Source organism: Caretta caretta, chromosome 4 (assembly GCF_965140235.1).
Source record: "Caretta caretta isolate rCarCar2 chromosome 4, rCarCar1.hap1, whole genome shotgun sequence".
NCBI classification, from domain to species: Eukaryota; Metazoa; Chordata; order Testudines; family Cheloniidae; genus Caretta; species Caretta caretta.
Genome location: NC_134209.1, coordinates 19,866,157 through 19,888,471, shown reverse-complemented (window position 1 = coordinate 19,888,471; position 22,315 = coordinate 19,866,157). Strand labels below are relative to the sequence as shown.

The 22,315-nt window shown below is 45.1% G+C and overlaps 2 protein-coding genes across 5 annotated transcripts in view; one reads left to right on the top strand and one right to left on the bottom strand.

Annotated features, from left to right (window-relative positions):
• Positions 1 to 14,547, bottom strand: part of HGSNAT (heparan-alpha-glucosaminide N-acetyltransferase) — a 28,332-nt gene extending 13,785 nt beyond the window's left edge. For 3 of the 4 annotated variants that reach the window (XM_048848255.2, XM_048848256.2, XM_048848258.2), the window contains exons 1-5: positions 13,824 to 14,066; positions 6,709 to 6,824; positions 5,325 to 5,461; positions 4,267 to 4,388; positions 700 to 769 (exon numbers count right to left, since the gene is read on the bottom strand). In XM_048848255.2, the coding sequence (XP_048704212.1) occupies positions 700 to 769; positions 4,267 to 4,388; positions 5,325 to 5,461; positions 6,709 to 6,824; positions 13,824 to 13,926 (548 nt within the window). In that variant the 5' untranslated portion in view covers positions 13,927 to 14,066. Of the gene's footprint in view, positions 1 to 699; positions 770 to 4,266; positions 4,389 to 5,324; positions 5,462 to 6,708; positions 6,825 to 13,823; positions 14,067 to 14,462 lie in introns of those variants that run through there. The other variant, XM_048848257.2, reaches the window with a different exon arrangement.
• A 183-nt stretch (positions 14,548 to 14,730) lies between these two features.
• Positions 14,731 to 21,787, top strand: POMK (protein O-mannose kinase). The gene is made up of 2 exons (XM_048848260.2): positions 14,731 to 15,140; positions 17,665 to 21,787. The coding sequence occupies exons 1-2, from the start codon at positions 14,853 to 14,855 to the stop codon at positions 18,436 to 18,438; spliced, it is 1,062 nt and encodes a 353-aa protein (XP_048704217.2). The 5' UTR covers positions 14,731 to 14,852; the 3' UTR covers positions 18,439 to 21,787.
• Positions 21,788 to 22,315: the final 528 nt, after the last annotated feature.

The following is a 22,315-nucleotide window of genomic DNA, read 5'->3' as shown; positions in this document are numbered from 1 at the left end:
CAAACACCTAGCACCCCAGCCTTGGACCGAGAGTACCAACAGCTGTATGCAGTGTTATTGTAGCTGTGTTGGTCCCAGGATATTAGAGACAAGATGGGTGAGCTCCAAAGAAGAGCTCTGTGTAAGCTCAAAAGCTTGTCTCTCTCACCAACACAAGTTGGCCCAATAAAAGATAATACCTCCCCCATTTTGTCTCTCTAGCACCAACAGCTGTCAGACTGTTCAGACTTTCAGACACTACCCATCAGGACCAGAAGAAGTGAAAGGTTCCATGTCCCATTGCCCATATTGTGAGCCATCCAGTCCCCCATTAACTCCTTTGTTTCACAGTAGCTCTACTAAATTCAGTCAGCAGTTAATCTGTTGAATAAATTTCTTATTCTTAAATCAAGAGCTTGGCCCTTAGCAAACAAAAGGCCAGGTAGTCAGATGGTGCATATCAGCCTAGCTCCAATGAACAGGAGACTCCAGCTGTAAGACAGGCCAGTTTCCAGTTTGCACTCATGAGACAGCAGGATCTTTTTGTTTTGTGATTGTACAACGCCTAGCACAAAGGGCCCTGGCTCATAACTGGGGCTCCTGGATGCTATGGCAATACAAATAATAAATAATAATAGTGAGTGTGTTTTCATCTACAACAAAAACCCCAAGAGATTCTTTAATACGTACAGGAATGTTTCACAAACAACGTCCACTTACATCACGAAGACGTGTCCCACTGTCAGGATACTGAGGACCCCCATATAAATGAGGAATGCATACAGGATAGCTGCAGGAAAAGAAGAGACATCTTCATAGCTGAGGTAACAAAAACAATGGGCATTCTGGGCCTGATACATCAATGTGTTATACCTGTGTAAAACTGGACTAACCCAGCGAGAAGTCAGGCCTACAGCTTGCTACAGGAACCTCACTGAGTGGTACCGTAAACCGAAGGAAGGATTGACCGGGGCTAGGGCACAAGCATGGTTTTGGGAGACCAAGGTTCAATTCCCTGCTCTGTCACAGACTTCCTGTGTGACACTAGACAAGTCACTAAGCTTCTCTGTACCTCAGCTCCCCATCTGTAAAATGGGCATAATACTTCCCTCCCTCAGCCCTGTGGCTGTTGTACACTTTGAAGACTGTGAAGTACTTTGAGTTCTACTGATGAAAATGCTAGGTATTGCTTTGTGAAAGCACAAGCCCCAGCAAAAAAAACAAAGTGCCTGTATATTCCAGTACAAAAATAACCAAGGCAAAACACATTGTAGTGGTAGCAGCGGTGACAGGGAGAGGATTGATTTGGTAGATGTTGTAAAGGAAGAACTGGCTGGATTTAGAAACAGCCTGAATGCAAGGAGTAAAAGAGGTAGCGAAGTCAAAGACATGCTGAGTTTGCAAGCATGGGGAATGTCTCTGTTAGAGCTTAGGGAAACAGTTTGCTCAAAACTATTTCACCAAAAAAATGCAGATTCGGGGGCACTGAAATATTTCACAAATTTAAGACAAATTTGCCAAATTGTTTGCCCCCCCAAAATCTAAAAATATTCCAAAACAACAAAACATTTCACTTTGACCTTTTTGGAGCATTTCAGTTTTTTTTTATCTGAAATGACTTTTCATGTCAAAGCTTACTTCAATTTTATTAAAAATAAAAAAACATGTAATAGGGCTCAAAAACAAAACAAAATGTTTTGTTCAACCTGAAATTAACCCCCCCACACACAATTTTTGGTATGGCTATGAAATAAAAAACATCACTATTTCACACAGGTGTAGTCTCTTTAGAGTTAAAGGAATGGAAATATTATTACAAAGAGCAAGAATAGGGAAGGATGCTGACTAGAGAGTGAAACAGCTCTGGGAGGGACACACAGAGAAGAGAGACAACAGGTATTAACATAAAACAAAATGGGTGGCTAGACAAGGTTAAATAAACAAACCCAAAGCTTTGTGGCAGAAGCAGGGCTCACCGAGTGCAGAGGAACAAGCTGGGTGTATGTTTTGGGAGGAGGAGAAGGAAGTGGGATCTAAATCTTAAAACAGAACACAGACACATACCTTGTGACTTTTTTGCTTTTGTGTCTGTCTTGCCTGTTTAGACTGTAAGCTCTTCGGAGCAGGGACTGGCTCATGCTATGTGTTCGTACAGTATTGCACAAAACGGGGCCCAATCGTGGTCAAGGCCTCTGCGTGATCATGTAACGTATATAAATAAATAGTAAGATAAAGAAGGAGAAGAGCAGCAGGCCAAGAACAGAAGCCCACGGGACACTGTAATGGGATGTACCAGCCCCTTAAGGTGTGAGGGAGGCCACCTGGGCCAGTGCTATGCCACTGTACGTTTTGCCGGGAGACATACCTGTGTGACAGATCAAGGTCAAAGAGCAAGCGAAAGGGGTGTCAGAGTGGCATTCTGGGAGAAAACACTGCCAGCTCTGCTTTTAGGGCCGACAAGTGGTGCTCCAGGAGCAGGGCAGGCTGGAAAGCTCCACCCCCCTCCATGGTGAGGAAAAGGCCTGGCTCAGGGCAGTTTCCAGATGGCCTCCCTCTGGGATCCAGAGAAGCAGGGTTGCTCACAAACATATTTCCTGCCAGCCAGATTGCGGTCCTGGGCTGGGGTAAGGCATCCTAGGAGATGAAGGCATATATATATCCTGCCCCTTCCCCAAATATGAGGTGAGACCTGGAAGACAGCTGGCTATGCCGCTGGGTGTCTCCTGAGCCCAGCTTTCACTGTTTGTTTGGGATGCTTTTGAGCCAGACATCACTGAGAAGCGTCTGATGCACTTTAAAACAACCCAGCAACCCTGCAGACATTTTTGACTGTCTTACACAACCAACTGGAGCATTTTGATATGGTGTGGCCTGCCCCTGGCACCAACGGAGAGCAGAAAGTGACAGGACAGTGGAAAGGGTAGACACTACAGGCAGGAGAGCACTCAAGCATGGAGTCAGGAAACCTCCTGGAAAGCTGGGAAGGAGGGCATAGCTAACAAGTGAGAAAGGATGTAAATGGTCTCAGACAGGAATGGGTTCATTGGTGACCTTCAGGAGAACAGAGGATATTGAGAGGAGCAGTCGGATGAGAGACAGAGATCACAAATAAGTAAGAGGGAAAGAAGAAAGGCAGTTGTTGGAGAAGTAAGGAAGTGATAGGATCAAGGGTTTGGAGGAAGAAGGTATGAGAGACCATCCAACGTCTGAGTAAGGAGCAGGTAGCTGAGTGTGGGAAGGTGGTGGCGTAGCAGGGCTGGCAGAGGAAAGGGAAGGAGGAGAGCTCACATTACACAGAGTCAATATTTTCCCAGAAGTAAGTAGCAGAATCTCGGGTCAAAAGGGAGGCAGGGACATGAAGAGGAGTGGATTTGAAGAGAGAGTCGAAGCTGGAGAAGGGCAATGAAGGATGTAAGTGATGGAGTCCATCAGGGAAGAGAAATCAAGCTGTGCAGTAAGGGAAATAGCAGAGCAGAAAGGACAAAACCGTAGTGGAGGCAATTACTGTGGTCACTGTATTTAATCCAGAGATGTGTTATGATGGGAGTTGGGCAATCATACCACCTTGAAGCTGTTGGGTTTGATAACTGCCTTCCCTTCAGGCTAAATGAGAGAAAAATAAAATGGCCCTTTGTTCAGTAATAGATAAAACAATGGAAAACTAGCTCCCAAAGACTGAGCCGCATGCAAGCCTGGGCCATATAGTTCAAGGGGTTTCCCAGAGGAAAAATGACTAAGGCAGGGGATTGATATGATTGCAGCTGTGTGTCTGTATGTTAGAGGCAGCAGAAAAACCACAAAATGTCCTGGAGAAGGTAGCAAGGAAGCCTAGATGCACACAGAGATGCACCTGTAGCATGGCCCTGAAAAAAAGCTAAGAGAGAGAATGTTTGGGTAGAGTGCTGGCTGAAAGAGGCTTGGGACTCTAAGCAAAGAAACTGCCTCATGCTGTTTGATTCCTACTGTATTCAGAGAAATAAGACTTTGTACAATCTTTGTAAATAAACAGGATCACATCAAAGAGATCCCTGACTCCATCATCAATTCCTCCTCCTAATAGGAACAATCTGCAAGACCCCTGAATATCGGCTAACTGCTTGGGCCAAATGGATAACAGATGCTCTGTGGCATGGGAGCAGGTGCACAGGGAGTGGATGCAGGGAGTTCATTAGGTTCAAGGATTTGCTAGGAAGGGGACTAAAGAGAATTTTAATGAGATGATTTCCTGAAAGAAAAAAACAACAACTTGATTTACACAAGGAAAGGGGAAAATAAAGTGGTACGTACGGAGATGGCTGTTGACAGGACTTTCATTGATGATTATGTCACAGGAAATCATCTTGGTGCTGCTATCAAAGCTCTTTACCACAAGAGAATAGTTCCCAAATTCTCCAAAATGATAATGGATCCTGCAAAGAATTAAGGGAGACAGAAAGGGAACCTGTGCTGGTACTTGCTGTGCAATCTCTACTGCCTGCAGGTACTGTGGTAGGCACCGCTGGGCTACAGGCTCGGCCAGCTGGGAGGTGGACTGAAAGAAAGGAAGGGCTACAAAAACAGGGCAATGGGAAGAAGGGTAGGGGCACGCTGGGAAGCACACAGCCCATGCTCCTCCTTGCTGCGGGGCTGCAGTGACCGCCTCTCCCTGCACATACAAAAGGAGATGGGGCTCTAAAGGCCCCAGCCTGTGCCCAGATTTTTCTTTTTTCCTACTTGGTGAGGTCTTCTAGTTGCGTTGCCATAGTTACTGCAGCTTGGCTCCTGCTCCCTGATTTGGTGCTTTCAATGCACTGTTCATTCAGCCATTTCTTTGATTGGCCACCCAGCAGCTCCCAAAGCCACTTCTTTGTCAGCATTGGCTTGGCTTCCCCTACTGTATCGTTTGATCGCTCCAACCCACCCTTGACCCACTCCACCCTTCGTACATCACATGACTTCTTACACTATAGACTATGTCGCAGGAACCATGACTTCATAGACTTTTGGTCTGATTTTGTTGTTGGGTTTAGTGTGCGGGTGCCTAGTGGCCTGTGATATCCAGGAAGTCAGGCTACATGATCTGGTTGTCCTTTCTGGTCTTAAACTCTGTCTCTGTGCATGTCTGTACAGCATACAGCACTACGGGGTGCCACTTGTGATTGGATGAGCTAGGCACTATTGTAACAAATTATATTTTTATACTGTTGGTAAGATGAAGATCAAATTGCAAATCTAACTTCCGAAGTGCTCAGTAATAACTGCGGTGAGGAGGCCACAGACTTTAGGGACAGTGGCTGGCAAATGACAGAAAATGTAAGCATTACTGGGTTATTTCAAAATACATTATCTTCAGATCAGTTACAAACCTGGGAAACTCTCTGCCTGCCCTAGTGCCATTGAGCTGTAGGGTGATTGGATGCTGAGAATCCACGGCAACTGCTACAATGTTGGGCTTTCCCGAAGCGTTGCTCATTGGGACAGATACCAGATCTTGATGCAAGCACTAGAAAATGAGGACAGATGAAGGATTACAAAAATAAAAAACCTACTTGATTTTACCAGGCAGAGCAAAAGTATTATTATTTTTTAATTCAAAGAAGAGTACAAAGGAAGCCTGGTTTGTCCAACAGCAAGGAGGTAACATTTCTGTGAGCTGCAGCTGGAGGAAGAATTATTGGGCAAGATTTTCAAAAATAGGAGCCTAAAGTTAGGCACCCAGAGTAGGATTTTCAAAAGGGCTAAAACCCAACCCATTAAATACAAATGACAAAAAAGAAACAAATTAAAATACTGGAAAGTTGATCATTTAAAAACACGAGACACACTCCACTAAGAACACAGGAAATGCCATACCAGATCAGAGCAGCTAGCCCAGCATCCTGTCTCTGACCGGGCTAGCACCAGGAAGATACAAGAAAGCCTGAAGGAGGTAATTATGGAATAACCTGACCATTAAGGAGCTTTCTTCTTAACCCCTCACCAGTCATCCGTGGTTAGCTTATGCTCTAAAACATGAGGGTTTACACACTTTTCAAACTTAAAAAGAAATCTTTACAATTGCACTGTAACTACGGACAGTCTCATTATCCAAAGAAATGACCTATCCTTCTTTTGCATCCTGCTGCTCTTTCCCTCAAGACATTGTTGAGGGTATGAGTCCCATAGATATCTGTCATTCACTGGCTGAGCGTCCAGAATGGGGTCAGGGCTCACGAGGGATAAAGGAGCTGGGGGAGAAGATGTTGGAGGCTGTGGGGAGCCTGGAAGATGTCCACCTTTCCCCACCGTCTATGACACGGATCCTTTGCCCATCCAAGAACTAGCTGAAAAAACTGGGCAACAGAAAACGAGGACTTTCAAAACACTAGTATTTCCACAATCCCTTAGGGGAACAAGTCTTTGGGTATGTCTACACTGCAGTCACAGGGTGTGACTGTAGCTCACGCAGACATAACCCTGCTAGCTTTAATCTAGCTATCTTGGGTGCTGGAATGGGGAAGGCATGTGGCAGCACACACTGCAGCATGGGTTAGCCCCACGAGTAATTATCCAGGGTTCTGGGCAGGCTCGTACAGCCCACAATGAAGCTCACACTGCTGTGGCTTCACTGCTTTGCTACCTGGCTAGATTGTGTCCACGAGCTCAGGATTGTCTACATGAGCTGCAATCAGACCCTGGGTCCAGGGCCATATCCTTGCCTTCCCCTAGAAGGAAACCTTACATAGCATACAAAGGGAGAGGGCTGTTTACCTGGTAACAATAATCAGAAAGCCAGGAGACCGTCAAGTTCTCATGGATCAACTCATTGTGCACCAGCAGTAAAGCCTGATCAATTTTCAGCCCTAAGGGTCTCTTTCTGGATAAATCTGTTACGATGCAGAAATGGAGAGAAAGACGTATGTCAATATTGCGAAAGGGAAAACTCTGCATAACACACTTCAGGACAGAAGGCAACTCGGTTAACAGAATGACAATAGCTCAGTAGACATCATATCGCAGCCTTACCAATCCTCACACATTTACGGCGGTTCATACTGGAGAATCTATACACCACAGAAATTGTATGGGAAAGGCCCAATCTCTCCAGCCCTGCTTCCACCTCAGTATGGCTCCGGAGTACTATTATTGCACGGGGGAATCAGACTGGCCAGGTAACAAGAGCATTCACCATTGACGTACAGACTGAAGGTATGTGGCTACAGCAGCACAGATACAGTGCTGCAGTTGGGCCACGGCAGCATAGACGCTTCCTACGTCGACAGAAGGGACTTATCCATCCATATACATAACCCATCTCTCCAAGACGTGGTAGAATTCTTCCATCAATTTAGCGGTGTCTACAGCGAAGGCTAGGTTGGCCTAACTATGTCACATGGGCCACAAAATTTTTCACAGCCCTGAGTGAGACAGCTAGGTCAAGCTAATATCTAGATATAGACCAGGACTGTGTCTACACTTCAAATGCTACAGCAGAGCCACTGTAGTGCCTCAGTGTTGACAATCACTACAGTAACGGGAGGGATTCTCCTATCGCTGCACTTAATCCATCTTCCCACTAGGCAGTACCTAGGTCAACGGCAGAATTCTTCCATCAACCTAGTGTTGTCTACAATGGGGGTCATGTTGGCTTAATTATGTTGCTCAGGGATGTGAGAATTTTTGTGCCCGATGCAATGCAGTTAGGCCCCAGTTATAAACCAAGTTGCCAAGTCTTCCCTGCTGTTGAAACCCAAGCAGGCAATCCCAAGTTAAGAACACACCTTTTAGTTTCAGTATAGACATACCCACAGATGTCGCAAGGGGGCAGGAGAGAGGGATAGTGCAGGGGTAGTACCTGCTCCCCCTGAGCTCCCCGCAGACTAGGTGCTCTCATCCAGGAATCTAATCATCAGAAGGCAGAACCTACATATATACAAAGTCCCATTTTGTTTTGTGTGGAGATAGGAATCTCTTCTGGATGAGCTCCAGGGCCCTGATCCTGCGAGTTACTTCACACCCTGTCGCTGCCCAGAACTTGTCGTCAGCTGGCATACGTGTGTGTTCTCACTGTGTGCCACTCCAGCTCTGTACAGACAGCTGGCTCACCAGACCTTGATAGCACTACCCAGAAAGACCACAGCCTTCGGTGGCGAAGGCGCTTGGCCAGGTTTATTGCTGAAGAAGCACAGTCCTAGCACCCCACAGATTCTACATGCACACTAACACACGTACGCCTCTGACAATGGACCAGCTCAGTCAGCAGTGGGACTTTCTGCTGTCCCCTAGGCTGAACAAAAGTGCCCCTCCTATGACTTCTCTTTCATACATTGATACAAACAATTGATACGTATTACTCTCCTGAGACTACCGACCCTACAGCTTGTGCCACCTGGTTTAAACAAAACATCTTCGTCCATCACCCTGCCCTGCCATACTTGGGGTTGATGTGTTCCTATACCATCTCCCAGGACTGTATTTATGCCATAACTCTATGTTGGGGTGTACCTGTACTAACCTCCTGGAATGCGTCTCTATGAATATGCAGTGCCTAGTACTTCGTGGGCAGGGTGGATAAAAATCAATGATTTAAAAAAAAAAAAAAATCAGATTTTTTTTTAATTTAAATCGGATTTTTTTGATCAAATGCTTTTTGAGGAAAAAACCTATCTAAAGGCAGTTTGAATGAAGATACATTATAGCTCAAAGATATCGCATCATGGAATAGGGATTATACATTCTAATTCTATAGGAGGAGACCATATAGTCATGTCACGTTTAAGAAAAGTTTTGTTAATGACTTCCCATAGTAGTTCTTGGATTAGGGACCCGATCTCATGGGGCTCCAGGGGCTTCTGTATCGATTACTTCGGTTAATCTTTCTATCTACCCAATGGGACTCCGTGCTCACTCGAGAAGATACCATCAGAGAGGCTTAGTGTTGCCGTTCTCAAACTGTGGATTTGTGTCTCCAGCGATAACATGCTTGATAACAGCAAAAATGTTTTAAAATAAATAAATAAATACAGAGAGGTGAGAAATAACAGACCTCAGCCCTATTGTCCCTCTGCAAATGTGTGTACACAGAGTCAATCCCTTACCTCTCTCTAAAAGTGCAAAGTTTCAAGAAGTTCAATGAATAGAAGATGGTTGTGGGCGGAATAGATCTGGACAAGGAGAAGAAGTCTGGAGATAAATGTGAGAAGGGAGGGACAGGCAGTAGAAACAAAAGTGAAACTGTTTGAGCAGCATATTCCAGAAGTCTCGAGGTCTTTTGGAGTGTAACCTTCATTGATTTGCGATCTACCATACCATTCTCTCACTAGAAGGGAAAATCTATAATGGCAGCAGGCCGTAAAAGAGACCAAGTCTGGGAACATTTTAATGAAGTTCCTCTACCTGTGGGTAAGACAGGCATGTGTGCAAAATGCAAACAGTGCAACAAAGAAATGCAAGGCCGGTTGACTGAATGAAACAACATCATGAAGAAGTGTTCCTTCTCAGAAGGAAGCTGTCCTGAGGATGATGAAAGAAACATGTCTGAACATGCAGGATCTTCAGGTTGGTAAACTTTTTTATTTCATACTTCTTTCTTGAGGACTGCCTGTCTTCCTTCTGGACTGTTCTTGAATTCTCATGTTTGAGCAAAAAATAGAGTTGTTACTCTATGGTACTAGCATTTTAGATGCAGTTGTCATAAAAAATAAAGACCTGAAATAGGCAGATTTTCCTTTTACAATTTCACCTTTAAAGTAGTACTGTCAGTGAATGCAATAAGTAATACTAAATGAGCAGTATGGTAATAATAATTAAATAACTGCATTGGCTTATTTTGTTTAGGAGAATCCATCCTCAACATACAGGATTCTGAAGACTCTCCACCTTAAAGATCACCATCATTTTATATAGTTTCAGAGTTATCTGCCAATGATAGTGTTTCAGTCACATCATGTATGTCACATAGCCACAGTATATTTATCACCTGTAGCAAAAAGAAAAAAAAAACCGCCATCATCCAGAAACAATCATAGATAAGAACCAGCAGATTACAGAAAAAGGTAATTGATGAAAAAATTGCCTGGTTTGTTAATCATACGGAAAGGAGAGTTTGTTGCATAGAGAACCCACACTTCATTAACATGGTTCAGTCATTAAGACCAGAATACATTTCACCCAACAGAGCACATGTCCCAGGCAAACTGCTGGACTGTGAATCACCAGTGTAACACTGTTGCAAAAAAAAATAAAAATAAAAAAGCAAACATCATTCTGGGATGTATTAGCAGGAGTGTTGTAAGCAAGAAAAATTGTATGAAAGAGAAATTGAGCAGTGTGCAAAATGTGAAATTGTTAACCTGAGTCTTGATGGGTGGAACAATGTCCACAATGATCCTGTTGCATGTGCTTGTGTAACAGAAGGGAATGTCTTCCTTACAGAAACAATTGATACATTAGGAAATGCACACACAGCAGAATACTTACAAGAAGTAGCAGTAAAAGCTATAACAAACTGTGAAAAAAAATTCAAATGTCTAGTATGCAGCTTCATCACACAAAATGCTGCAAATGTATCCAAGATGAGAAGAAATTTAGAAGAGAGTCCCAAGCTAATAACATACAGTTGCAGTGCTCATTTGATGCACCTCCTAGCCAAAGACTTCAGTGTTTCAGAAATAAAGGCTAAGGTTGAAATTGCAAAATACTTCCATAACAACCACTTTGCACCAGCTGCTCTGAAAAAAGTGGGAGGAACCAAGCCAGCTCCCCCACAAGACATGTGATGGAACTCAGCAGTGGACTGTTTTGAGCACTAGATCAAGAACTGGCCTAATCTGATGACAGCTTGTGAACAAAATTGTGAAAAAATAGGTGTTCCTGTCACAGCCAAAGTTCTCAGCATTGGGCTTAAGAGAAATGCTGAACACAGGCTGAGTACCCTGAAGCCTATTTCCGTAGCCTTGAACAGAATGCAGGGAAATAACTGTTTTATTGCTGACGCTGTTGAAATTTGGAAGGAACTGAGTGAGATCTTAAAAAGAGAACTATGCAATGACAGCGTTAAATTACAAGCACTAAAAAAACCGAATGGGACAAGCACTATCTCCAGCTCATTTTCTTACAAATATTCTCAATAGTCGGTACCAGAGTCAAACCTTAACGGCTGAAGAAGAGGAGTTGGCTAGGACATGGACATCCAGCAATCATCCCTCCATAACACCAACTATAATAAACTTCAGAGCTAAAGGTGAACCCTTCAAGAAATATGTTTGCTGATGATGTTTTAAAAAAAGTCACACCAGTGAACTGGTGAAAGTCACTTAAACACTTGGATTCAGAGACTGTTGAAGTGATAATCTCACTTTTAACAGTAGTAGCCTCTTCTGCCAGCGCAGAAAGAATATTTTCTTCCTTTGGACTAATTCATTCCAAATTGAGAAATCGTTTGGGACCTGGAAAAGCAGAAGAGCTTGTTTTTCTTTTCCAGATTATGAACAAACAGGAAAATGAAGGTGAAGACGACTGAGTTAGCTGTAGAAGCCAATATTTTAAGTTTCTCGTGTTGACCTGGTGGACATAGTCGATTTAATTTTTGTTGTTTTTTTAAAATATTTCATTTAACTATTTTAGTTAAAACAAATTTTAACAAAAACAAACCTGATTTTAAAAAACTTGAATGTTTAACTAAATTCAAAAATTCATATGCTTGTTTTATTAAAATCTTATATGTTTGCTGTTGAAGAAAAGAATCCAGAATGCATAACGCTGTTGTTTTACTTAAATAAAACAGTTTAAATGTCTGTCTGGTGATGTTCTCCTCCTAATATAGCATGGCAAGAAAATCCTCCAAATATTAATGATTAACCTGTTGAATTGGAGATAGTTCACCTCCCAATGACTTCATAAATATCTGCTTCAATTACCTTTGGTAAATGAAATAACCAATCATTCATTCATTTTCTGATATAGCTGTAAAACTAATCTGAAGTTTTCAAAATAAATCACTTAAAAATGTATAGTGTGTACCTTCTAAAAATGAAACCTACATCTATCTGAGTTGTGAAGAATATGTATTAAGGTTTTAACAACCAACAAGAATGCACTTTTATGTAGAAATCCATGATTAAATTGAGTCTTCCTGACTAGTAATTTAAATCAGATCCACCCTGTTCTTAGGAGTGCCTGTGTTTTAGCTATGGCTCACCATGTCTTTGCCAAGTTCACGTACCAGACAGTGAACTTGTAAGCAAGCCTTTGCTTATGGCAGGGCCTGACTTTTGCTCATAGCCTGCCTTTTACTAACTTAACCCTGATCTACACGGGGGGGTTGACCTAAGATACGCAACTTCAGCTCCACGAATAGTAACCTGCAGATTCGGGCCTAGGTGGGGACGATCCCAACGGAGCTCCAGTCTGTGGTGTGCCCAAGCAAAGAGCTTTGTTCTAAACCAGGCAGGCATTTCTAGCTATGAAACATGTTTGGGAGGACAGGAGAATGGAAAACCAACCCCAGCCCAATCCAGGCAAGGGTGGGAGCACTACTGCAGAGAACAGACAGAGTACCCCTGAAACTGGGGGAGGGACACAGGAAGGTGGTAGGGGAGTGAGAGTGATGGAGAGACTGAGTTGGGGAGAAGAGGGGGCGTGTGTGTGAGAGAGAGAGCACGGAGTGCGAAAGGGCAGTGGGGAGAGTGTGACAGACAAGTAGAGAGAAGGAGGCAGGGGTGGGGGGGGGCAGATGAAGTGATGGGGGAAGACAAGGGGCAGACAAAAGGGTGTGGCAAGTGTGAAAAATTGGGAGGGGGTGGGGGGGAGTAATGGATGCCTGTATAAGACAAAGCCCTGAATATTGGAACTGTCCCTATAAAACTGGGACATATGGCAACTGCAGGTGTGGGGGAGAAGGAAATAGGGGGCAGACTGGGCAGGAGCAATTCAGCTGGCAGGGCAAGCCAGGCACAGGAGAATGGGGGGCAGGCCGGGCAGGGGAAGCAGACGGGGGTGGAATGAGGGGGAGCAGATCAGGTGGTGGTTCATGGCAGAGGCGGGGAAGGAATGGAGAGCAGGGTGGAGTGGGGGGAATGGAGTGGAGAGCGGGGTGGGGGGAGAAGATGGGGGTTTCAGGACAGGTGGGCGGGGGCCTCAGGCTAGGCGGGGAGGAGGGAACAGGAGGCTGGGGGGGAATCAGGCCAGACGGGGCAGAAGGAGCGGCTCAGGCCGGGGCAGGGCGGGGCGGGGGGGGAGAGGAGGCAGGTGGGGGAGGAGGGGAACCAGGCCAGGCCAGGCCAGGCCAGGCCGGAGGGGGGGGGGGCGGTGGTGTGTGTTCAGGCGAGACAGGAGGGAGGCAGGCAAGCGGGGGGGGCTCAGGCCACGCAGATGGGGGGGCCTCAGGCCAGGTGGTAGGGAGGGAGGCAGGCAGGCAGGCAGGTGGGGGGGGGGGTTCAGGCCAGGCCGGAGGGGGGGGGGCGGTGGTGTGTGTTCAGGCGAGACAGGAGGGAGGCAGGCAAGCGGGGGGGGGCTCAGGCCACGCAGATGGGGGGGGCCTCAGGCCGGGAGGGAGGCGGGGGGGGGCCTCAGGCCAGGTGGGAGGGAGGGAGGCAGGCAGGCAGGCAGGTGGGGGGGGGGGGTTCAGGCCAGGCGGGAGGGAGGCGGGGGGGCCCCTCAGGGCAGTAGGGAGGGAGGGAGGGAGGCGGCTCAGGCCAGGCCAGGCAGGCGGGGGGCCGGGCCAGGCGGGAGGGGAGGGGAGCGGCTTAGGCCAGGCCAGGCCAGGCAGGAAGCCGCGGGGGAGGGCGCGGTTCAGGCCAGGCAGGCGGGGGGCGGCTCAGGTCAGGCCAGGCCAGGCCAGGCAGGCAGGCAGGCAGGCAGGCAGGCGGGGGGGGGGGGGGCATTACCGTGCGGCTGGGTGAGGCCGGGCGCCAGCAGCGCGGCGCTCAGGGCGGTCACCGCCAGGCAGAGGGTGGCCGAGGGGCGCCATCCCCGGCCGGGCCCCGCCATCCCCGCGCCGCCGGCCGGCTGGCCGGCCGGGACTCCGCTCTCCCGCCCGCAGGGGCTGCGGCTCGCGGCTCCCGGCCGGGGCTGGGCCCGGGCCCGGGCTGGCGGGAAGGGGCCGGGCTGGCAGCGCCTGCGGGCCCAGCTCCCCCGGGACCGGAGAAGGCTGGAGCGGGCTGGGGGCGGGGGCGGGGGCGGTGCATGCCGGGGCAGGGCCCGGGAGCGGGCTGAGGTAAGTCCCGGCCCGGGGGCGGGCGGCTCCTGCCCCGCGAGCGGCACGGGCGGGTTTCACGGCGGGGCTCGGCGAGGTCTGTGCCGTGCCCGCTCCGACACGCAGCCCCTTCCCTCCCCGGCCCGCGGGCTAAGGCGCCTGCTCCGGAGTCACACCGGTTCGCTGGGGTGACAGACACAACGATCGGGCCTTACACGCCTCGGTTGGCAATAACAGCCTGTCCAGGGGTACCCTAATGTCAGGCCGTTGCTGAATGGACAGGTCTGGGGCCACCCGCCCCGTGCCAGGCGCTGTACAAACACCGTCTCACCTGCTGACCAATATGACAGCAGCAGTCCTTCCTTCTCCCTGCCTCTGCAGCTCTGCTTTCCTCTCCCTGGGTCCATGCAGAGCTCCTTCACTTCCTGGACAAAGCATATTTGTGGACTGGGGCCTATGTCTGTAAAAATCACAAAAAAGGACAGGGGGCTGTGGAGGCAGGAGTAGAGCTCGAAGTGCTTTTCTTTTCTTTTTTAATCAGCTGACTCTATTTCACACTGAGGGTTTCTCTTTAAATATCTTATGGAGTATTTGGGTGGCTAGAGGGAGAGGGTTTTGCAAAAAGGCCCCCAAACGTTTGTCCCCTGTCTTTCCTTGTCACAAAAGAGTGTTGTGTTTACTGGGTTGTTTGTGTATTACAGAGAATGTAGAAGATAGCAACATGGACAAAAAACTCCATTACATTAAAAAAGAGCTGCTCCGAAGGGAAATTCCTCCAGTCTTGTTGGTGCTGCTGCTTCTAGCTGTGCTGCTCCTGAATTTCCTTCTGTACATGCATCTCAACAATTTCTCGGTCACCACTGTGCAGCCTGACGTGGACTCCAGCCTCTGCCCATTTGGGTACTTCAGATTAGGACTATTGAAAAATTGCTCGCCCTGGCTGACTTGTGAAGCCATAAATACAGAAGTCAGGAAACTGAAGTGTGTTGGTGAAGGGGCTGTGAAAAAGGTTAGTATCATGTTGGGTAGGTGGATCTCCAAGAGGAAAAGTTCACATGGTGTGTTGGCTGATTATCAGTGCATATACTACTTCTGGGATAATTGTCTCCACAGTAACTAATTATTATAGACACGCAGAGAGTTATGATGACTATAGATGGCATAAACAGAATCCCATAGAGTCAGACTTTGCCTCACTTACACTGAATCGTAAGTTACTCTGCAAGAAATGGTGCTGAAATCAACAGCACTGCTTGCGGAGTATGATGCTTCTCAGGGCTGGTCTTCACACGCTCAAATCGATGGGAGATTGCTCTCCCATCGATTTCTGTACTCCACCTCAATGAGAGGTGGAAGCAATGTTGGCAGGAGAGCATCTCCCGTCAACATAGCGTAGTGTGGACTCTGCAGTAAGTAGATCTAAGCTACATCGACTTGAGTTATGTTACTAACTAGGGCTGTCAAGCAATTAAAAAAATTAATCGTGATTAATCGCACTGTTAAACAATAACAGAATTCCATTTATTTAATTTTTTTTGATGTTTTCTACATTTTCAAATATATTGATTTCAATTACAACACAGAATACAAAGTGCACAGTGCTCACTTTATATTTATTTTTGATTTACAAATATTTGCACTGTAAAAAACAAAAAATAGTATTTTTCAGTTCACCTCATACAAGTACTGTATTGCAATCTCTTTAGCATGAAAGTTGAACTTACAAATGTAGAATTATGTACAAAAAAATAACTACATTCAAAAATAAATCAATGTAAAATTTTAGAGCCTACATGTCCACTCAGTCTTACTTCAACCAATCGCTCAGACAAACAAGTTTGGTTACAATTTGCAGGAGATAATGCTGCTGGCTTCTTGTTTACAGTCACCTGAAAGTGAGAACAGGCGTTTACACGGCACTTGTTGTAGCTGGCGTTGCAAGATATTTGTGTGCCAGATGTGCTAAAGATTCATATGTCCCTTTGTGCTTCAACCATCATTCCATAGGACATGCATCCATGCTGATGACGGGATCTGCTCAATAACAATCCAGAGCAGAGCTGACCGACTCGTTCATTTTCATCATCTGAGTCAGATGCCACCATCAGAAGGTTGATTTTCTTTTTTGGTAGTTTGGGTTCTGTATGTAGTTTCCACATCGAAATGTTGCTCTTTTAAGACTTCTGAAAGCATGCTCCACACCTCGTCCCTCTCAGATTTTGGACAGCACTTCAGATTCTTAAACCTTGGTACCTCCTTTGCGTTTTGTCAAATCTGTAGTGAAAGTGTTTTTAAAATGAACAACATATGCTGGGTCATCATCCAAGACTGCTATAACATGAAATATATGGCAGAATGAGGATAAAACAGAACAGGAGACATACAATTCTCCCCCAAGGAGTTCAGTCCTAAATTTAATTAACACATTCTTTTTTTTAATGAGCATCATCAGCATGGAAGCATGTCCTCTGGAATGGTGGCTGAAGCATGAAGAGGTATATGAATGTTTAGCATATCTGGCACGTAAACACCTTGCAATGCCAGCTACACAAGTGCCATGTGAATGCCTGTTCTCACTTTCAGGTGACATTGTAAGTAAGAAACAGGCAGCAGTATCTCCCGTAAATGTAAACAAACTTCTTGTATTAGTGATTGGCTGAACAAGAAGTAGGACTGAGTGAACTTGTAGGCTCTGAAGTTGTACATTGTTTTGGTTTTGAGTGCAGTTATGTAACAAAAAAAAATCTACATTTGTAAGTTACACTTTCACGATAAAGAGATTGCACTACAATACTTGTATGAGGTGAATTGAAAAATACGACTTCTTTTGTCTTTTACAGTGCAAATATTTGTAATAAAAATATATAAAGTGAGCACTGTACACTTCGTATTTTGTGTTGTAATAGAAATCAATATATTTGAAAACGTAGAAAAACATCCAAAATATTGAATACATTTCAATTGGTATTCTGTTGTTTATCAGTGCGATTAATCGCAATTAATTTTTTTCAGTTAATCGCATGAGTTAACTGCGATTAATTGACAGCCCTATTACTAGAGTAACTCAAATTGCATAGCTTAAATCGACCGGCAGCGGTAGTGTAGACAAGCGGTAGTGTAGACAAGCCCTCAGATCGAGTAAGGGTGGCAGGAGAGAGAGTGGTCTGTATAAGATCTCTCTTATAGACCGTTTGATTTAGTGGCCAATTTGCATTTAATCCAAGTCATACGCTCATGAGGGGAGCACAAGAGATCAGTAAATACTATATGCAGGAATTACCATGTCAGTGCTGTGCAGCTAGCAGTAACTCCACTGTAACATGTAGGTGTATACAAAGACTCACCTAACAACTTCAGTAGCAGTTAAAGTCTAGTTTGTAATTGTGTAACTTGTTCATTTAACAGCATTGTGTCTCGTGAATGCATAGCTTGCAATCTTGTGGCTATTTCATTACCTGCAGGTCCATAATAGCTTCTGCTGATCAGTAGGAAAAGGTTCCAAATGTTTTGTTTGTCTCTTGCTCTGTTTTTAGGTCTTTCTTTCTGAATGGAAGGAAAACAAAGTATCCCTTTCCCAGCTCGCCAACTCAGAGCTGGAGGAAGATTTTCTTCATGGACTGAAGATGCTGAAATCTCTCCAGAGCAAGTATGTTGTCAGACTGCTTGGCTATTGCGAGAAGCAGTTCACAATCCTTACCCAGTATCACCCATTAGGCTCCCTGAAGAACCTGAATAAAATGCTGGACCTTCCCAAATATAAAGGCTTGAATACTTGGCATCGCAGATTCATGCTCGCAATCGACTATGTGAGCATCATCCATTATTTGCACAACAGTCCTTTGGGCACCTTAGTAATGTGTGATTCCAATGACTTGGACAAGGTGTTATCGCAGTATCTGCTGACAAGTGACTTTCACGTTCTAGTGAATGACTTGGATGCCTTGCCTCTTGTGAACAAGAGCGCTGGCAGGCTGGTGAAGTGTGGCCATCGGGAGCTCCAAGGCGAGTTTGTAGCTCCTGAACAGCTCTGGCCCTATGGAGAGGAGGTGCCATTTGAAGACGACCTCATGCCTCCATATGACGAGAAGACGGACATATGGAAAATTCCTGATGTCTCCAATTTTTTCTTGGGGCACGTTGAAGGAAGTGATATTGTCAGGTTCCATTTGTTTGACATCCATGCAGCATGTAAGAAGAAGAACCCAGCTGAAAGGCCTTCTGCCCAGATGGTCGTGGACACATACAGGAAAATTTTAACATTGCTGCTCAGAGAGGCTGCTATGCCTGGTACCAGGGAAATGTTATAAATAACTGTAAGAGAACATACATGTACTTTGATTTTATGTCCTTTTATTTATTTAGCACCCACAGGGTGCTAGGTCCTTTACAAACTGGTAACAGGACAAGGTCCCTACCCAAAGAACAAAGAGGAGACAAAATTTACACTAGTGATGGTTTGAAAAATGGTAAATCTGTTTCATGAAAAAAATTGAAATGTTTTGACCAAAAAACTCCAATTTTGAGGGGTTTTAGTTTTTTTGGTATCTCCCCCTCTCCCTTTTTCTTTTTTGCCACTGGACAAGGAGGGGCAGGAAAGGACGATAAAGCGGGGTGGTATTTTTGGTTTTGAAAAACAAACTTTTTAAAAAAAAAATTTTAATCAAAACATTTGAAAATTTTTTTCAAAAATTCCACAAAAAATTCTGCCTTTTTTTTTTTTTAAGGCCAGTTTTTGTCAAAAAATGGCTTGAATGAAAAATTTCATCCAGCTCTAATTTACACCTGGAGGATTGGAGAAAGGAGAACAACAAATAAGCAAAGTAATCCAGATGAGAGAGAGACATATTCCTTATTAGCTCCGTGTCAATTCCATACCACTAGCTTGTCTAAACAGTGTTCTCCTCCTCTCCCTTGCACCTTCCTCTCTCCAGTCATTGGGGGCTGTTCTAATGGCCAGCCAGCACCGTGCGGTACTGAACAGATCTCCCTAATGGAGGCACAGTAGGCTGGTGTCCAGCTGTTTACTGGGGCAGGGGCTTGTCATGGCTGGCCAGATACCTGCCTCCTGAGCAGCTCCCATCTCCCTGGAGATGTGGTATGTCAGTCTCTCTAGGCCTAACTGGAGGTAGGAACAAGAGCCTGTCTTCAAGGCCCCCCTTGTTCAGAGCAGCTACTTGCTGGCTCTGCCTTCTTCTGCCTGGGAGACATGGGTGATTTCTGGCTCCAGCTGAATAGGATGGGGGACAGGGGAAGCCCATCCTGTCGGCTTTACTGTCATCTTTCTGTCTGTGGGCCCAATTGTTATTGTTCCAGCTCCCAGAAGCATGCTAGGCAATTCAGACATACAAACATTACAGGTGTCTGCCCAAAAGAGATTGCAATCCACAAAGTCAACATACTGACAAAGGAGCTGGAAACACACTGCCTTGATTTTCAAACCATTGCCCACTTACCAATTATATTCTCATAAAGGCCCTTTGGAGAAAGAGCATTGTTTTCCCACTGCTGTGTGAAGTGACTAGCACACTGCATACACAATAATCATTTTTCTCACATAACTTCATTCCACTGAGATTTTGCTAGTTTGTGCAGATTAAAAACTCCCTCTCTTCCCCCTGCATCCCAGAAAAATCCCACCACCTTCAGAGTAGAAATGAAGTACTATCTCTTTGCATTCACTTTTCCATGACACTGTCCTAATGACCCAATGGGCAGGTGGTGTTAACAATGGAAAACGATCTCTTCCGTAGACACTCAAGTAGTATAATTAAAGGAAGGGCTGGAAAATACAAATCCTTCTATATTTTGCATACAGAATTCTCTGAGGGCCTGATCCAAAGCCCACTGAAGTCAATAGAAAGTCTTCTTTGGCTTCATAGAGCTTTGGATCAGGTTTTTAGTGCCCAGATTCCATGGTTATGGGCTTGATATAAATACCTGGACAGAGCATTTTCAGGGAACAGAAATGCCTTACTACAGCAGCAGAGTTTGTTTTCAGCAATTCAGTTATGCCCACACTGCCTCAACAGGCATGTTGAACATATGTAGAGTATTAATGATGTCAGATGGACTTTGACTTTAGTTTTCTGTGGATTATACTTTCAAATATCTAGGAGTAGGCTGGAGTAACTGCCATGTTGTTTTGAATTCGGATACAACCTGTGGCAGAGGAGATAAACTCTCCCAGAGGGAGTACAGTGTGTACTTTTGTTCCTTCTTGTTTTGCTCTTCTCCTTTAATCTAAAACAAGCCTGAAAATGTATGGCTGATTTTTGGTTTAGAACAACATACCCCACACACTGTGTGTGGGGATCTCTGAGTCAGATTGACAGCTAATTGTTTGCTTACCAGCTGAAAATATAGCTTCCAAATATTTAAATTTTAAAAAGTGGGAGCAGAGATCTTGTATTGGTGATATTGGTGGCCATTCTCCTGGTTAATTGTGATCATGTGCGGACAGATTAGCATGACTGTTTAGTAAGACACAGTCTGCTTGTCATGGAGGCTTGTGATTTATAGCTTCTAGCCTAGCCAGCTAAGATGCAAGAGAAGTTATCTTCTGTGGACGCCTACGAGTATTATGTTGACACCAGATGTAAAAATCTTGCTTATAAACAGGAAAGCTTTTCTTCAGATGGCTATGTTATAGTTGCTCTCATCTTGTGCTAGTGTCTCTTTTAAGGAAGTCTGCCTTGTTATTTTCATTTCTTTGATTATCCATGTTCAGTTTGGCTTGTTACATTTTATGGATTTTGTTATGTGCCCCTATTCCCCCAACCTACTCATCAGCACCCCTCAGAAGCCTCCTCATTGCTCCGCCGTGAAGGAAGCAGGGGGCAAAGATCATAAACCAAGATTTTCAAAAGGGACTTGGGGTTTTTGGATGTCTCACATCTTTCGCCATTCTCAATTTAAAACATCTTAAGGGAGCCTGATTTAAAAGAATGCAAAGCTGCAATGGAATTTAAAAGAATGCAAAACGGCAATGGTTGATTCCTATGGGACTGCTTACAGAGTAAGGGGATACTCAATGTGAGTAAAGGAATCAGGATCTGCTCCTGTATTAACTATATTGATCTGAGTTAAATAGCTTTCATTTTAGTCGGGTATGAAGGAAAGCTGGATGTGGTGAGTAAAAGCCAGACACAAAGTTTTAACTGTACACCAATAAGTTTATTGTACAGTTAAATGGGATTGCAAGAAATATAAATGTATGATGACTATAAAATAGACACGTTATACATCTGCTGTAAAAAGAGACCAAAAAACTGTCAGGTTTGTTATACTGAGCTTTCGGTAAGGACCAGAGTCTGTCCTCCTCAATCATGTTGCACAGTATCTTACTCTGCAAACAGCCATATTGGTTTCACAGAGTGAGGAGGACAGATTCTGTCCCTAAAATACCATTTTGCCTTGGAAACGTCAAGATTCATTAGTGGATGAGGCCATCAAAGTCTCTCTGTTTTTGGTTACAACTTAAATGTGAGGTATTTGTACACACTGACTCCAGGACCCAGAGCCATCCTCTCCACTGCCTCCCACTGGGCCTTAAAGTTTTCTGCCAGTGTTTTTCATTTGAAGTTGAGCACCAGTGATGAATTAAACCTAGTTTGAATGTGGTATTGTGTGTTCAAAAATAAAAATCCTTGTATAGAATGTTGCCTGCTATTCTATGTGGAAACACTAGGTGGCAGTGTGAAATACCATTTAACTTCAATTGTGTGCCGTTGCACAGTGACTGAATAACTTGCACCTTAGGCCTGGAGCCACCTAGCCCTTCATCCAGTAGTTTGTGCATAAACTGCCTCTTAATTCCTTGGCAGGGCTTATAATGTTCGGGTTAGTGGAATCCTTAATTACAGTGGGTGAGTAAATCACATGGGGCAGGTTTCAATGTGTAAATTACTTCATTGGGAAAACTTGTGGGATGAGTGTAAATGAAGCAGTTCCCCCTGGGAGCAGTGCACTCAGTACAGAATAGCCTATTGTCTTTGCTGTGTCACATTAACCCCTTTACTGTGTACCTCTGGGACAGTGCACAGCCCATGGCATGGCTGCAAGGACACATGTGGGTACCTAGTGAACATACAGCTGGATGGAGAAGCTGTGGAAAGTTGTACATATGCAGGATTTTGCTTTTTTGTAAGGAAGAGCCCCTGCGCTGTGCTGTTAACACCTCAGCGG